Below are 18,060 nucleotides of genomic sequence, written 5' to 3' on the forward strand. Positions count from 1 at the left end.
TAAGTTTGTTGAGTTTCATTTTCTTATTTTATGCTGTCTTTAAGACATCTATTTATATTCTCTTTCAGTTCTAAACACTTCATCATTTCTGTGTGAATTCCTCTGTAGCTCTGAATAATCTTTTGTGCTTTACAAGATTTCAAGATATGGATTCCTTAGCTATAATTTGCATCATTGATTTCTAATTTCACTGCATGGTAATTGATGAATATATCTTCTAGAATATCATTTTTGAAGGAAATTTATGGACCCTGATTTATGTCCTAAATCATGCCTTATCAGTTTTTAATCACTGTTTCATATATGTTTGAAAAAAAACAAAAACAAGTATTAGCTGGGTCCTGAAATCTTAAAATAGCAATTAGCTTGAGTTGGTTAATTACCCTGTTCAGATCTTTTTCAGCTTCACTGCCTGGCAAAATTATTGAGTTAGCTCTACTCTGTTAGGGTGCAAGATACAAAATTATCCATTTTAGAGCTGATTGGTTTGATATGGCTCATAAAACATGCCCAGGTTACAGAAGACATAAAAGGTCCTCCATCTTCGTAAGCAGGGTTGATTTGCATGAGTCAAATTCTTTTAGTCCCAGCTCAATTAGCCTATAAAATCTAGGTCTCCAGTGGATTATCTTGGCTGATGCAATCTTGAATATTTGTGTTGTGCAATAATTAAGAGTGGAACTGATCAATATCTTTATGAAGAACAGAAGGTGAATAACTAACTGGGACCCCTGACCCAGTGCCCAGCATTAGTTGAGGGCATATGATCATGTAGGCATCGAATAAACTTCTCTGAGCCTTATTTCTCATCACTTACATGGACAGAATACAACTTTATGTGTTGGTCAAAGAGGATTGTGGTCAGGCTCAGGCAGATAATGGACACTTTGGAAATTAAAGAGAGTCTGAAATGTAAAAGGCACAGGTTGGGGGCAAGTAGATGTGGCCTCAATGCATCTTAATCCCCTTTATTCTCTGGGAAGAACGTGGACAGGTTAAGGATTGAAAGAAATGTTTGAAGACCCCTGAAATGAATTTTCCCTTGTCCTTCCCTTCCCCTCCCTCAGTGTAGAACATAGAAACCGCAGCCATGACCACCCACGTCACCCTGGAAGATGCCCTGTCCAACGTGGACCTGCTGGAAGAGCTGCCCCTCCCTGACCAGCAGCCATGCATCGAACCTCCGCCCTCCTCCATCATGTACCAGGTAAAGGAAAGGGCATGCCGGGAGCTGCCTTTGCCTTGAAGGAAGAGGGGCTGCATCTAGGAGGTGAAAGGTCCGGAGCTGATGCAGTCCCTCATGCACATGGGGAACCAGGTGTGAGGAACAGACGAGCTAATAAATGTACACCAGGATGACCTCCGACCCCAGGGAGGGCTGGTTGATCTGCTCTGGCCCCAGGTACCTTCCTGGCTGTTCTTGGGGCTGCACCAACCATGTTGTGTCAGCTCTGGCCTCATGAATTAAATATTGCAATTTAGAAAGCCCTAGAGCCTGCCTGGGTAATTACTTCTCTTTCACGGATGTGAAAAGGACATAAGGACTCCATGCAGCCCACAATGGCCCAGGGAAGTGGGTCAGAGGCATTTGCTTTTGCCTTAGCGAAGATCTTGTGATAAACCACCCTTGGATTGCACAGAACCATGATCCCTCGGACCGGTAGGGAGGACACACTTGGCAGCTGTCATCAGCCCTCACTAACCCCTGGGCCGGGCATGCCAGACCAGAGGCCTTGTGAAGAAGGAATATATTCATTTAAGATTTTTTGCCATATTTGATCTTTTGCTAGTTCTTAGATAGTGAAATGTGACTAAATATAAATATATGTTTTTAATTTTGTTCAATAGTTAGATCTATTAACATGTTTGAAGATTCAATTCATAAATATGATTTATTTGTATCTTCTAAACTATATTAAATTTTGTGGAAGTTTTTTATTATAAACAATACAGGAAAGTATAACAGAATTTCCCTGAAACTATGACCCCTCCTCTCCATACACATACACCTTTTTACCAAATATCCGTACATATATTAATATGTATATTTTAAAAATGTTTTTTTTTCTTTTTATCAAAAGGCAATACTACTATTTATATTATTCCATGACTTGACTTTTTCTTAAGATTTTCTTATCACAATAAAAGGGGTTGAGCCACATTATGTTCAACCACCTCATGGTTCAGGTAAGTCCATGGCATGTATAGTATATGCCATTATTTATTTAGCCATTCACTGTTGATGGGCATGTGGTTGGTTTGCAGTTTTTTTTAATCACAAAAAATGCTGAAATCATTGTCCTTAAACATACAGATTTGCACCCTCAGGTGAGTGTTTCTGAATGGCAATATCGAAGCAATATATACTTAACTTTTAGCAGCGACTTGGTCTTGTGTAGTTTAAGCATTTACTTCTGAGTCTCTGGTGAGTGAATCTGATCATCAGTGGGCCCTGTCCTCAGGCTGCCCTGCTGGTGTGATTATGCAGGCAAGTGTTTTGGGGGAGGGGCAAGAGTCCAGGTGAAATGGCAATAGGTTTCCACAGAGACCCGGTGGAGTTTGTTGCCAGTAATTTGCTTCCTGGATACCGACCACCTTGGACCCATTTCCCAACAACCAAATGTGCCTATCCTTTAATTTCACAGGCCAACTTTGACACAAACTTCGAGGACAGGAATGCATTTGTCACGGGCATTGCAAGGTACATTGAGCAGGCAACGGTCCACTCCAGCATGGTAAGTCTCTAGAACCCACGTGTGCAGACCTGCTCCCTGCTGGAGCAGGAGGGGCTGAGGGCAGCTTCTCACACAGGGACATGTGCTCAGCTACCCCCGCCCCAGCCAGACCCCTGCTCTACAAGCCATTGTGGAGCCCTGCCCCGCCCCCTCCTAGTGCCTTGGCATACTGCTCCCCTTTAGCTTCCCGCTTTGCAAATCCCGCTCACTATAGGCCCATCCTCCTGATCTCCACTGCTCACTTCCCTGAGCTTCTATAGCTTTTTGGGTTAACATGTGATTAGATTCTGCCTTGTCTTATATTTTATTGATCACTGAGTATGTGGAATTTTGTTTCTTAGCAAAGCAAAAGATTCTTCAAAAAAGAGACACAGGGACTTTGGCTTTGGAATAACAACACAGTTTTTGGCTCAAAGAAGCCAGTGGCCTAGATCACTTTACAAGCTTTCTTAGGGTCTGACCCTAAGAAGTGGGGGGATCATCCCCTTCTCTTTTGGACTTTCATTGATTTTACTCTCAGGCAACATTGGACTTTGAAGAATTCCAGAGTCCTTACCCTTGAGCTCTGCCTGCAGCCTGATGGACCTTTCTCACTATGTTAGTTGTGTCCTTGACTTAGCAAAGCTACTCATTTGTTCTGTATTTTGTATCTCTACCTGCAGAGGACAGGGTCAGTGTTGGAGAGACACCCGGAAATAAACGGGTCAGTCTTGGGTCTTATGGAGTCAAGTCAATACTGAAGCTGCCATTCACAAATACTTTTTCTGCCCAGATATTTTAAGTTCGTTGTCTCATTTAATCCTCAATGAACCCTTTGAGGTGGTTCTGTTATAATACCCACTTTATCCTGGGTACAGAGGCTCACACTTGTAATCCCAGTGACAGGAAACTGAGGTAGGAGAATTGCAAGTTCGAGGTTAGTCTCAGCAACTTAGCAAGACCCTGTCTCCAAACAAAAAACGAAGGACTGAGGATGTAGCTCAGTGGTAAAGTGCCCCTGGCTTCAACCCCAGTATCTAAAACTAAAAATAAATAAATAATAAAACACCCACTTTATAGATGGGGAAAACTGGAACCCATAGTAGACAAATGAAGGACCTAAACTCAGCTGTCTGTCAGCAAAACTCTGCTGGACTGCTCTGGACTACTCTTTGTGGACAAATGAAAATTCACAAAGGGTAAATATTACGGCAAAAGTTTAAAGTTCCATGTATTTTGAGGGACTTAGACGGTTAGTGAAAGTTCGATGAAGGAAGTGACTTTCCATTGAGACCTTGTAGGAGGGTAATGACACCTTTAAGCTGTATTTAAGGCATTGCTACATATGATGCATTAGAGCCTCAAAATAGCCCTAAGACTTGCAAAGGAATCATTATACCCATCTTTAGGGATGAGAAAACAGAGGCCTGGAGAGGTTAATAAGCTCGTTACTTGTGGTTCTGCAACTAGCAAGTCATGAGATGGAATCTGAAATCCAGGACTGACTCCTGGTCCTGATCTCTCAATACTTTACTCCGCTGTCTGATGTGGAAGCTCATCAGTTTGAGAGGAATGGGCATACCAGCTGTGACAATCAGTAGGAACAAAGGCATAGAATTTCCAGTGATTACTCATGGGTGGACTGTGAGATCCACATGGGCACATTGTGATACCTATGGAAATGTAGATGGGGTCAGCAGGAGCAGGGTGTATTCGTTGGCTAGGGCTGCCATAACAAAATGCAGTAGACTGGACAGTTTAAAGAGTGGGCATTTATTTTCTCACAGTCCTGGAGGCTGGAAGTCCATGATCAAGGTATGGGCAGGGTTGGTTTCTCCCAAGGCCTCTCTGGTTTGCCTGAGACTGTTTCTGATTCTTTACTCACCTAGTCTTCTGGGTACACACCTGACTTGTCTCTTTGTGAACCCAAATTCCCTCTTCTTATAAGGACACCAGTCAAATTGGATTAGGGCCTTCAGAAATGACCTCATTTGAATTTAATCACTCCATCTCTCCAGGCATAGTGGTATATGCCTGTAATCTCAGTGACTCAGGAGGCTGAGGTAGGAGGATCAAGAGTTCAAAATCAGCCTCAGCAAAAGTGAGGTGCTAAGCAACTGAGACCCTGTCTCTAAGTATAATACAAAATAGGGCTGGGGATGTGGCTCAGTGATTGAGTGCTCCTGAGTTCAATCCTCAGTACCCTTCCCTGCTACCAAAAAAATCACACAATTTCCAAGTAGAGTCATTCCGAGGTACTGGGTTTAGGGCTTCAACAGATGAATTGTGTGGAGGGAGGGCGAAGCACACAACTCAGCCTGTAACACAGGGCTTTAACTCATTCAGTAAAAATCCAAAGACAGTGGAAGGTGTTCAGAGCAGAATTCTTTTGTTTGTTATGTGTGGAATAGGAATGAGTTGAGGAAGAGCGAATGGACTGGGGTCATTAAATTCCCAACCCTGGAGGCATTAACGATTAGGGTGATGGCATTGGGGGTATCAAGGAGGATGTGCACATGAGAGACCAGAGCTCAACTCCATTCGGCCTAGCAATCTGCTGGGGTCGGGGGAACAGAAACCACACTGTGGTGTCCTGGAAAGGTCAGGTCAGGGACACTGATAGGGAAGTCTAAGGAGCAGGCTGCCTTAGAGGGTCACTGTATGAGTGTTCTGTTGCTGCTGTAACAAGTGATCATATTCTTTGTGGCTTAAAACAACACAGATTTCTTTACTGACAAGTACTTTAGAGGTCCCACGTGGTTCTTCCTGCTTTTGATCAAGGTGCCTAAAGGGCCACATTCGTTTCTGTAGGCTCTAGGGAGCAATCTGTTGTCTTACTTTCTCCAACTCTGAGAAGCTTGGCTTGTTTCTAAATAAGGAAACTATGACCTTTACAAGTTGAAAGATGGGTCCAAGAGGAGGCAGGGCCAGAACTCAAGTCTTCCAAGGCCCCACCCAGGACTCTTTCTGCCATACCATCCTGGCCTCTTTGTTTGAGGTCAGTTGTGCAACAAATCCAGCTGAAAGTCAGCTGAACTGTCCACAGGGGAGAGTCCACGCCCATCTTCTCCTCTGCCCTGTTCCAGCACGGAGCCCGGAACCCAAGGGTGCTCAGTAAAGCTTTCATTGAATGAATGCGTTCACACCACACCTGCTGTGGGCAGTTTGGTGCTAAAAATAGACAGACGTTCTTTATGTTACTGTCACTTCCCCTTTGTGACATGTGTTTGAAGCAGATGACAGAAGGACACCCACGGGTTGATCTTGGTTCTTTCTGATCTCAAGGACAACATGTTACTGATGTTAAACGTATTCTGAGTTGTCAAAGACATTCGCTGTTGAAAATAGAACTGTAGAAAGTAATAAACTCCAAATTAAATCTGATCTTATCCTAACAAGATATTATGAAATAGATAAGATACGCAGAGTTAAAATTAAATCAGTAAAAGGACATTTTTGAATAGATACAGATATTCACAATGAGATGTGGCCTAGTGTTACTCTTTATTGGATTTTGGGGTATACTTTTCATAACATAAAACCATTTTCAGTGTATAATTCAGTGCTTTATTTTAAGCCTATTTACAATATTATATAATCACACCCCATCTAATTTCTATCACCCAAAAGGATACCCAAAACCTGTTAGCAGTCATTTCCCCTTCCTCCCTCCCTATGTCCCCTGGCAACTACTAATGCACTTTCTGTCTCTGTGGATTTGCACAGCCTGGATATTTCATCTGAGTACATCATATAACAAGTGGCCTTTTGTGTCTGACTTCTTTCACTTAGTGTAATGTTTTCAAAGTTCATTCATGTTGTACCCTCTGTAATACTTTTTTTTTCATCAGTTGATGGACATTTGAGTTATTTCCACTTTTTTGTTGTTTGTGATTTTTTTTTCTTCTCTTTTTTATTGTTACTGAGGGCTTAACCCATGAGCACTTTACCACTGAGCTATATCCCCAACCCTTTTTATTTTTTATTTTGAGACAGGGTCTTGCTACATTGCTTAGGGTCTTGCTGAATCACTGAGGCAGGCCTCAAACTTGTGATCCTCCTGCCTCAGCCTCTTGAGTACCTGGGATTACAGGCATGTGCCTCTGTGCCCAGCTTTATCTCTACTTTTAAGTTATTATGAATAATGCTGCCACCCATGAATCCTAAATCCTCAGAAATTTCTGTGCAGACATGATTTCAGCTCTCTTGAGTGTATACACACACACACATATATGTATACCAGCAGTGGATTTGCTGGGTCAAATGGTAACTCTATTGTTAATATTTTGTGGCACCTTTTTAGGTGTTTAGACTGTTGTCCTAAATTCCTTTACACATCACCTAGAGAGATCTTTCCATTCAATTCTCATAGAATTCTATGACGTCATCACCATCATCATCTCATCATCACTTTAACAGATGATTAAATGGGGAATTTTAGTGATTTGTGGACTAAAGGGCTGAGGGTGATGAACCTGGGATGTGAGCCCAGATGTTTATACCTTGAGTTGAGGGCTCTTTCCACAAAGGCACAGTCCAGGGGATGAGTCATCTCTGTTTTTCCGGCTCATTTCAATGTTGTTGCTTGTTTCTATCACATTGATGTTAATTATGCTCCTGCTTATGAAATAGTAATGTGGACACTCATCAAAGTGTGAACCTGATAGTGCCATGTTATTGTAGTATATTATATATTGTAGTGTGCTCTTAACATTTTTATCTACTGTATATCATAGTACTATTACAGTAGTCTAGTAGATACATAAAATAACAAAGTATTCCAACCCAGAGAGAGTTTGTAATTCTGAGCTTAGCACATATGCTACCCAATTTTTTTTTTGACATCTAGTATATATTTATAATCACTACTGTTTTGCTTTTTGACCTATTTACATACAGTTTTGCTTGGGCTTATTTTCCCACTAACTGTATCTGGGACACCTTTTTCCGTGGGAACTGCAGATCTCCTCCTTTTCAAAGTGGCCATCCATCTGTTGAAAACTGGGTTTCGTCATAGAGCCCTTGGACTTCTGATGAGGATGATTTGGGTCAGTTCTTCTTACTCTTATGGTGCACGTGAGTCACCTGGGGCTTTTGTTGAGATGCAGCTTCTTATTCCATAGACTCGGGGAGAGTCTACGTTTCTCCTGTGCCCCAGCTAACGGTGCTGATGCTGCTGGTTCACAGACCACCTGTGGTATGAGATGGTGAGGGCTCTTGAAGAAGCCTGAGGCTCGGATATCACTTCTCACTGCCGAGGGTGTTTTGCCGTTTCAGAATGAAATGCTGGAGGAGGGACAGGAGTACGCCGTCATGCTGTATACCTGGCGCAGCTGTTCCCGGGCTATTCCCCAGGTGAGACTGTCCTTGCGTGTATGTGTGTGTGTGTGTCTCTCTTGCCTCTCTGCAGGGTTCTTACTCCTTCTTCCCCCACCCACAAATGATTGCTGAGCTTCTCCAGGCGACAGGGTTCCTCCTCTCATCCAAGAAAGAATCCGGAAGTCATTCAGAGAGCTTCCCAGAAGACTGATGACTAGGGACTTAAATAAATGTTTGCCCAGTACACAGTATGCATAGTATCTTATTTCAGAAACAGAACATGCTGATTTTCTCACACCTAAACCATTGCAGAAGGATGTAAAGTAAAATACAAGACCCCTCAGCCCCACTACCCAAGCCCACCTTCCTCCATAGGATCATCACTGGGAACACTTTGCTACATCATCTTCTGGATTGTCTTCCTGGTGTGAATATTAATTTGTACATTTATCACTTATAATAGTGTTGTTTTTCTTTTATATTATTCTACCTTCTGCTTTTAAAAAATTATCACTGACTTTTTTTTCATATTAAAGCAGACACTTTTTTTTTACCATCATTGTCATTATCATATAACTAATGAGTTCCATCATCACAACAAACCACAGGTGTATAAACTACTGCTCTCCCTCTAGTCCTCAGGTATAGCTATTGTTAGTAGATTAATAGTATTTTTTAGCCTTTCAGTTTCTATTTGATATGAATACACAGAGTTTCATTTTGCTTAACAAAAATGGGATCCAACTCTCCCTACTGTCCTGTGACATTTTTCACCTGTCACCTTGGGACCGTCTTGTCATGGCAATTCATGCAGATCTATCTCATTCCATCTAAGCGTTCATCACTGTATTGTGTGATCACATCGTCGTACCAATTTAGTCATCCACGGATGGATATTTAGCACTTGCTACCATTTCGAGAATTTCTGAACAGGTATAAAGAGTGTCCTCGAACCGCCTCTCCTTGGTCTTCAGATTCAGTCGACCTGATGGTGGTCTTGGCGAATGTGTTGTGAAGCATCTGCCTTGTGATTCTGGTGGGCACACTGGTTGAAAACCACTGGGCAGGGGAATGGGTTTTTAGTGGCAAGCCTGACGTTGGCCAACGTTGGCCTGGGGATGGCGACAGAGATTCATCCAGAGCAAGGGACAGGACACTGCTCTTTGCTTAGATCTGACCAGGGCCAGGGGAAGAGGCCAAAGGAGGGAGACCTGTGGTTGTGTACTACAGCTCCTGGTCATGGCACGGAATGGTAAGAAAGGGAGGACAGTGCTGGTCTTGGGACCATCTGGTTCCTTTTCTGCAGCCAATCTCTGGGTAGCACTGGTGCCACCCACTGGACCAGTCAGAGTGGGGCCACCCACCCCAGCCTTCTCTTGCTGGAGTGACCTTATCAGTTACCATCCCAACAAACAGGCGTGCCTATGAGGGTAAAGAGTGGCCTTATTCATAAGACCACAGGTGTGGCCCAGGACCACCAGGATGCTGATCCCCTCCTCTGCCCACAGGTGAAGTGCAACGAGCAGCCCAACCGAGTGGAGATCTATGAGAAGACTGTGGAGGTGCTGGAGCCGGAGGTCACCAAACTCATGAAGTTCATGTACTTCCAGGTGAGCTGGCCTGGTGGGTCTGCATCAGTAGACCTGAGAAGACCCCCCGTCTTCTGGACACCAGGCTTTGCCCCTTGGTACCACTGTCCCCCCACGCCCCAGCCGCCCCTCCTCACCTCTGCCCCTCTGCCTCCAGCGCAAGGCCATCGAGCGGTTCTGCAGCGAGGTGAAGCGGCTGTGCCACGCAGAGCGCAGGAAGGACTTCGTGTCGGAGGCCTACCTGCTGACCCTGGGCAAGTTCATCAACATGTTCGCCGTCCTGGACGAGCTGAAGAACATGAAGTGCAGTGTCAAGAATGACCACTCTGCCTACAAGAGGTCAGCACCCTCTCCTGCAGGGCAGCTAGGCAGCTGGAGGGAGAGGCCCACGCCCTTCTCACAGGCGCCTTCTCTCGTACCAAACTAGCCATTCCCCAAGACACAGCAGGACCGGGCCCGTGTCGGCGTGGCTTGAGGAATAGGCTGTGGAGCTGAGTCTGGGGAGAGCCTGACCTTTGCGGGGTCTTATATATCAAGATGGATTAGATCCTCATTTCTCCATCTATGGAACAGGAGCAATTTTGTTCCCCATGCATTATAGAACCAATAAGATGATTTTAAAATGATACTGTGTTAACTTTTTGTAGCTGTGACAAAATACCTGACATAGACAACTTGAAATAGAAAAGGTTTATTTTGGCTTATGGTTTCAGTGTTCAGTCCATGGTCACCTGACTCCATGGTTTCTGACCCCATGGTGAGCCAGAACATCATGGCGGGATGTACGTGGTAGAGCCAAGTTGCTCTATGCTGTCCAGGAAGCAGGTGGGGGCAGTGAGGAAGGAAGGGGTCAGGGACAAGATTACCCTTCCAAGGCAAGCCCCAGTGACCTACTTCCTTCAACGAGGCCCCACCCTCTAATTTCTACCCCTTCTCAATAGCTCATTCAATTATAAACCCATTGGTGACTTAATCCACTGATGAGATCAGAGCCCTTGTGATTCAGTCACTGTCCCAAAGCCCCTCCTCTGTGCATTGCTGCAGTGGAGACCAAGCCTTTGATGCATGAGCCTTTGAGGGACATTCCAGATCAAGACTCTCATAGCTACAAATTTTCTGCAAGACTTAGAAAGTCATTCAAACTGCTTATGAAATGAATTGGCTCATGGAACCCAGTCATCCAGGGGCCCAAATGATGACGTTAGCCCCGGGTCTCCCCACCTCCGCTGGACTTCCCTAACAGCTTCCTTCTCAGGCAGGTTCTGCCCTGTGGAGGTCTCCAGCAGCTTGACAGCAGCTTCCAAGCAGCCAGATAGCAACACCAACTTCCAGGGAAAGTTAGGAGTCTCCTCCTTCCCAATGCTTTTGCATAGGTCCCAGGGAAGAGTGATGTCATTCAAACTTGGATCATGTGCTGATCCCTCTATCAGTCACTGGTGAAGTGGGGTGCTCTGATTGGACACTGCTTACTGTGGAGTTGGGGGTTCATATCAGCTTAGAAGAAAGGACCAAGTCTAAAAATGGGGTGGGGTCATTCCTCTCTAGACATCAGGACACAGCCACCCAGGAGGAGGGAAGTTAAGAGCAGTTAAAAACAACAGATCCCCTGCATGTTATGTGAGGTTCAGATGAACTCCCGAATGACTCCTGGTGGGAAGGATTTTCCATGCCAGTGATGAGGAGGGACCCTCCCCCAGAACCACACTTTCCCTGGGCTCAGAGTACCTGGAGAGAGCAGACTGATGCTCACAGTTGATTCTTCTGTTATACCATGAAACCTGTGGTGCCCAACAGGCAGAGCCCATGTCAAAGCTGACCCAGAAATAGCGACTTCACAGAGATGCCATAGATAGCTCACCGTGTACCCAAACTCCTCACCAGTGATGGCCCCCACTGCCATCATGGCATGATCGACATCCCGCGTGGACCAGTGGTGTCCTGAGTGAGGCAGGGGCACTCTGCTTCCACAGGTTCCTGTGTGCTCCACACCCGTCCTGCCTTCATTGTATAATCCTGCAAGGTTAAATAGACTTGTTTTCCATGCAAAGCTTTGCTTGAGAAGTGCCAAGGTTTTCCCATAGGGAAAGCTGAGCATCCTGTTGGTGAGTCTCCATGGCTCACTGTGCAGCGGGCCAGGGCCGTGGGATGCTCCTTTCACTCCCTCTTGCATCAGTGGAGGCTGGCTCCCTGTAAACTTTCTGAGATTTCAGAGATTTTCAGTGTGTCCCTGCCTTAGAATTTCAGGTGCCCTGTCCTGAGTACCCTGTCACAGACCCCATAGAAAGCACACCAGAATGCACTCTCTCTTGAGCTCAGAGTCACCTGTGACACTCAGGGCTTGTTTACCTCAGGGGACAGTGTCACTCTGGGTAGGGTGGAAATGGGGGCCCACGTGACGTGCCTTAGGCTCATGGTGCTCTTCTGTCTCACCTGCCCTCTGCCTTTCAGGGCGGCACAGTTCCTGAGGAAAATGGCGGACCCCCAGTCCATTCAGGAATCGCAGAACCTGTCCATGTTCCTGGCCAACCACAACAGGATCACCCAGGTGGGGGCATGCGCCTTGTTGGTCCTGCCTGGCATCTTGGGAAGCAGGAAGGGGCCTAGAGGCTGTGTGAACCACCAGCCCAAGCAAATGAGCTGTCTACATCTTCTGTCTCCATTGCCTATCACAAGAGGGAAAAAACACCGCAGCCTTCAGCCTCCCTCCCAACCACAGCTGGCCCTTCCGTCCTCTCCAGGTCTCGTCTTCCGAAGGCCTTCAGCCAGTGTAGAGGCCCAGAGAGCAGGGCCAGCACCCAGAGGAGCAGGAACACCTGGGGCACGTCTAGACCTCAATTTTCTCATCTATAAAATAGGTCTGCCATTTTGATCATATTATGAGAATTTATCTCACCAGACAATTGTGAGAAATAAATGAAATGCTTAAAAAAGCCCTTAGCATGCTGTATTGGGCAGGTTTCTGTCTCTGTGATCAAAATACCTGACAACAACTTCAAGGAGGAAAACATTTATTTTGGGCTCACAGGTTCAGTAGTCAAGTCCTGGTTGGCAGACTCCATTGCTCTGGGCGTGAGGGGAGGCAGAACATCAAGTGGAAGGACATGGTCGAGGAAAGTTGCTCGGCTCCTGGCAGCCAGGAAGCAGAGAGAGACAGCGAGGGGTCCAGGCCGCATCCTGCCTGCCTCCATTTACCACCGAGTTGTCCTTTCAGATTATTAACCATCCAGTGGACTAACCAGTCATTTCACCTCTGAACACTCCCGCATTGCCTAATGCATGAGCTTTTGGGGGGATGCCTCATATCCAAACCGCAGCACACGCGAAGCCAGGAAAGGAGGATGAAGGGCAGAGTTTCGCTCACTGCTTTGCAGGACGTGCCCATCCCGCTGTCACTCTCCCATTATACCCAGCATAGCCTGACTCATCCCCCTGTCTGTCAGTTCAGCCTCAACAGGTGCCAGCGAGAATCTTGGCAGGACCCAGGTTAGTGCTGAGTGGCCCTGCATCTCCCAGGATCCCTGGGGCAGAGGCCCAGAGTTGGCAGGGCCTTCCTGCTCTGTTCAGTGCCCAGTGACTGAGGCCCCAGGAGACTGAGCCCCCTGCTGCCTCTACAGAGCTCCAGCAGTGCCCTTCTCTGGTGTCCCACGGGGACTCAGTTTGCATCTTTGGAGAAAGGACAGGGCTGGGGACCTCAGATCCTTCTCTGCAGGAAGTCTTTCTGTACTGCTGTGTCCTGCCGGGACACCTACCAGCCCAGCCGGCCTCCCCTGGGTGGGTCCTCCCGGCCCTTGTCTGATGAAATAGCATAGATGAGTCCATGTCTTCAGAGCTGAGCTGCTTCAGCTCTGCCTAAGAAAGTGCTTCTTACCATGCAATTGCCAGGGACAAAAACAGGCCTCCCAGGCGAGCGAGTTTCCTGCTTGGGAGGTGCACATCAGCTCTGGCTAACCAACCATTTTGGTGGCATCGATGAGGGGATTCAGGCACCAGGCTGGCTGGCATGGAGGCTCCTCTCCCCCTGGGGCCATCTGTGACTCCTGGTCCATTGGTGGGGTCATGTGTTCAGTGACTGCTGCCCAAACTGTGGATCTTCTGAGTACAGCAGGTGAGGATGCAGGAGGGGATGCATGTTTGTCGTGTAATCTGAGGGTGGCGTGCTGTTTTAGTGTCTCCACCAGCAACTGGAAGTGATCCCTGGCTATGAGGAGCTGCTGGCTGACATTGTGAACATCTGCGTGGATTACTACGAGAACAAGATGTACCTGACCCCCAGTGAGAAGCACATGCTCCTCAAGGTAAACCCCACCGCACACTGCAGCTGGAATTTGCCCTCCCACCTGCTCCTTACCTGAAATCATTTTTAAAGAATAATATTTCTATTTCTTACTTAAACAGTGATATAGATCTTACTGCACATAATCGTCTTCTCCTTGAATATGTTCTGTGCATCCTTAAGATGTCATTAAGGACATTTCTGCAATGTAATTTTTAATGACTGCCCACTATTCCATTCTATGAGGATGTTGTTATTTAGCACATCCCCTGGGGTGGGATAGTTGTCTGCTAAACTGCATTAAAACCCTTGTAGCACAGCTTTTATGCACCTCTTTTGGTTAAGCTTAACATTCTAGAAGAGAAATTGCTGAATCCAAGGGAAAACAGAATCTTTGGGCTTTTGCTTTATTTTGTCAAATGGTCCCAATTATTTCAAAAGTTCACAAGTTTTATTTTTAAATTAATAATGGGGAAAATCTAGAATATACAGGAAAGCATTCAAAAATTTAAACCTCTCACAGTCTTTTTACCTGGGGCTATTCAGAATTTTAATGTATATTCTTCTCATTTTTTCTATGCTTGTATATTTAAAAAATATGCAGCATACATAAGCATGTAGAATTTTTCTCAGATGTCCCTAAATGTGTTTGGAATATTTTGCAGCCATTGACTAAGGTCACATAGATGAGCCTTATTGTATCATCATCTGCTTAGATTGTTTCTGATTTCTCTCCAATAGCTACAGCACTGACATGAACAACTTTCTCCAATTCTTCACATGCACCTCAGAACCCCTGTTTCAATTCTTTCTTCCTTGAACCTCATCTTCTGAAGCTTTTCTTTCTCTTCTCACTTTCTCGTGCTACTTTTGGCATTTTGAGATTCCCCTACCCTGGGTTAGTGTTCCTGCCTTTACATTTCCAGTACCTCTATTGAGTGTTTAGGGTGTCTTAGTTCCCAATTTCACTGATATGTCAACATACCTGATATAAACTACAAAGAAAAGAGATTGACTTAGCTCACGGTTTGTGAGGCTGGAAGTCCAAGCAGCATGGCACAGGCTCTGGCGAAGGTCCTCCTTGGCTATATCACATCATGGCAGGAAAATTCATGTATCTCTGTGTGGTCTCTCTCCCCTCCATGTGAAGTCACCAGGATTCAATCATGGGTCCTCCATCATAATATGCTAATCTAATTTAATCCCTTTCCAAAGGACCCACCTCCAAACACCATCGTGGGGTTAAGTTTTCATCCTCTTAATACCCTTAACATGTGACTTTGGGGATTAGAATCCTGCGTGAGATCCTGGGGGCAAGCCACCTTCAAACCATGCCTGGGCAGTACCCAGCTCTGCCCAGGCTTGCTGCCAACGTGAGCTAGATACTACACTCCAGCCCACCAAGCAGTGTCACATGCCGCCTTCAAATTCTCCAGCACTCCTTTTTCTCTCACCACTCTTTAATTCCCCTACATCCTAACTTCCCAGTCTACCTCCCTCTGAATTCTCCACCATCTTCAATCTGGCCTCCAACGCTGTTGAGCTATTTCGTGTTTCTGCAGTTTGTGTTTATGAACTCAGGTGCCACCAGGGGGCGCCATGCATCCTTAATAGGAAAAGTCTGGCGTTCATCCTGCAGCATAGGATGTGCCCTGGAGGGATGCCACCTTACCTCCTTACCTGAACAGTCTTCCTCCTTACCTGAACAGTCTTCCCCTCGACTCTCATAGGTGTTGGATGATAAAGAGAGGCACAGTGAGAAGTGACTGTCCCATACCCCTCATCTGTTCACACCCCTTCAACTGTACATTTGACATAGGAGCAAAACAAGCCAGCTTTGGGGGTTGAAATAAGAATGTTGACCCACTTACGGGGCTTTCCTGGCAGAGATTTGTTTACAAATAAATTCACCAGTCTCTCTTCAGGTGACTTTGTTTATATGGTTATTTCTTTTGGGGAAAAGGTAGATACTTTTACATTTACCATTTCTTAGTGTTAAGTGCCTATAAGGTGCTGCACCCCAGATATTATGCATCAGACTCTTTACTCTCAAGAAGGACCTAAAAGTGTGCATTTTGTCAATTGATCCTGGTTGGGATTCTGTCTCTGCAGCTCATTTTTGTGACTTTGGCAAGCTGTCTGACCTCTCTGTGTCTGATTTTCTCAACCATAGAATAAGGCTGTTGCCTTATTGACTTGACTTGACTCACAAGATTGCAGTCAGAATTAAGAACTATGGTCAATAGCAGTATTTGTTAAAGCCCTAAGCACAGTCTCTGGCCCATACAGTCAATGCTTAAGAAGTGGCTGCCATAATATACTAAATTTATAGTTGAAATTAGTCCCATGTTTCCTGTCTTTATTTGAAGATGTAAGGGTTTTCTATAATGAATGTGTGTGTGTGTGTGTGTGTGTGTGTGTGTGTGTACATTAGATGGTCATTTTTTCAAAAACAATTCCAGTGTATGTGAACAGTATCTGCACTCTGCCCTTTCTCATTCTAGGTTATGGGCTTTGGCCTCTACCTGATGGATGGAAATGTCAGTAATATTTACAAACTGGATGCCAAGAAGAGAATCAACCTTAGCAAAATTGATAAGTTCTTTAAGGTCAGCCACTGGCGCTGGGGCTGGGCAGGGGACCAGGGTTACACCAGCACCAAGAGCACTTTGGGGACAGGAGTGAAATTTACCAGAAAAGAGGGGGAACTGTTGATTAATCTCCGAAGACACCAGCAGGAGGAGAATAGGGTGGCAGAGCTTCCAGCTGTCCCAGCACAGGAGTTTGTACTTGAGAAGGCTGTCCCGGGAAAATCAGGTGTGGTTCCCAAACTCAGCTCAACTGGGATTCCACGGGGGGGACTATGATTCTTTTTGCATTTTCCTTTTACCCTTTCCAGAAGTCATCTAAAGAAAGAGGTGCCTCCTTTTATTTTCAGAATAAACTAGCACTCAATGAAGTAGGAGGGCTAAAGGCTGGATTTTAAGTGGATTCCCATTTGTAAAATCACAGCCTCTTCCCTGGCCCACTAGAGGCCCCTGGGCCTCCCTCCCATCAGGCAAAAGCCTCATTGGCCTCTACCATGCACTCAGTCCTTTTAGTGCCTCTGAGATTTAATCTTTTGTCCCCAAATCTTTCAAAACAAAACCTGCAGTCAAGTCAAGCCTTTGAGATTTGATTTCTTTTTTTTTTTTTAATTCATGTCATTAGTGTTTTCTCACGTTGGGTCCTGCAGGCATGAAGCTGCTCTCAGCTAAGACATGGGAATGCCCAGTTTCACATAACTAGTAAGATCCCAGGCAGGTGTTGCGTGGAGGGCGCCCAGCGGGGCCTGGGTCCCGTCTCCTCTTTGAGGTCAAGGAGAGCAAGAGGAATCTTGTTTTTCTGCTTGAATTGGCTTCTTTTCAAGCCTGAAACTTTTACTTAGACCAGCCCTAGATGAAAACAGGGTTTATCATGGGAGACCCTTGTCAAATCTGCCTTGAGTCAGTGTGGGTAAAACAGGTGTGACCAAGGGGACTCCCTCTCCACTGACAGGCCTGAGTTAGGGTCTGACTCTGCTGCTTCACGGCTGAAGGGGTTTGGGAACGTCCCTCAGTCTCCCTGGAACCGAGAGTTCTTGTCTGAGAACTGTGAATGCTGAGGAGATCTACTCCGAGGGCTCCCTCAAGGATTCAGTGGGGTCGCTGAGCTGAGTCAGAGCCCTGGGTCACGATCCTGGCTCTCTAAGTTTATGAGACGTCACCAAGCTGCCTATCTCTCAGTATGTCAGTGAAATGAACATAACAGCATTGACTTCACGCAGTTTTTCTTTCTTTTCTTTTCTTCTTCTTCTCCTTTTTTTTTTTTTTTTTTTTGTTTTTGTTTTTGGTACCAGGGATTGAATCCAGGGGTGCTTAACCACTGAGTCACATCCCCAGCCCTTTTTTGTATTTTATTTAGAGACAGGGTCTCACCAAGTTACTTAGGGCCCCACTATGCTGCCAAGGCTAACGAAGAAGAATGAAATATGACCTTTGCTGGTAAATGGATGGAGTTGGAGAATATCATGCTAAGTGAAATAAGCCAGTCCCAAAAAACCAAATGTTTTCTCTGATTCATGGGTGCTAACCCCAAACAAGGGAGGTTGGGGAGGGGAATAATAGAAATAGATTGAACTAGACAA

At 45.5% G+C, this 18,060-nt stretch overlaps 1 protein-coding gene across 3 annotated transcripts in view; it reads left to right on the top strand.

Moving 5' to 3' along the window:
- The window catches only part of Cyfip2 (cytoplasmic FMR1 interacting protein 2), a 120,398-nt gene that overhangs the window by 18,990 nt on the left and 83,348 nt on the right, over window positions 1–18,060 (top strand). For all 3 annotated transcript variants that reach the window (XM_047555450.1, XM_047555449.1, XM_047555451.1), the window contains exons 2-9: window positions 1,068–1,207; window positions 2,646–2,735; window positions 7,992–8,069; window positions 9,542–9,643; window positions 9,780–9,961; window positions 12,071–12,167; window positions 13,789–13,917; window positions 16,400–16,504. In XM_047555450.1, coding sequence (XP_047411406.1) covers window positions 1,091–1,207; window positions 2,646–2,735; window positions 7,992–8,069; window positions 9,542–9,643; window positions 9,780–9,961; window positions 12,071–12,167; window positions 13,789–13,917; window positions 16,400–16,504 — 900 coding nt within the window. In that variant the 5' untranslated portion in view covers window positions 1,068–1,090. The remainder of the gene's footprint in view (window positions 1–1,067; window positions 1,208–2,645; window positions 2,736–7,991; window positions 8,070–9,541; window positions 9,644–9,779; window positions 9,962–12,070; window positions 12,168–13,788; window positions 13,918–16,399; window positions 16,505–18,060) is intronic.

The sequence above is a fragment of the Sciurus carolinensis genome, chromosome 6 (genome assembly GCF_902686445.1).
Source record: "Sciurus carolinensis chromosome 6, mSciCar1.2, whole genome shotgun sequence".
In the NCBI taxonomy this organism is placed as follows: domain Eukaryota; kingdom Metazoa; phylum Chordata; class Mammalia; order Rodentia; family Sciuridae; genus Sciurus; species Sciurus carolinensis.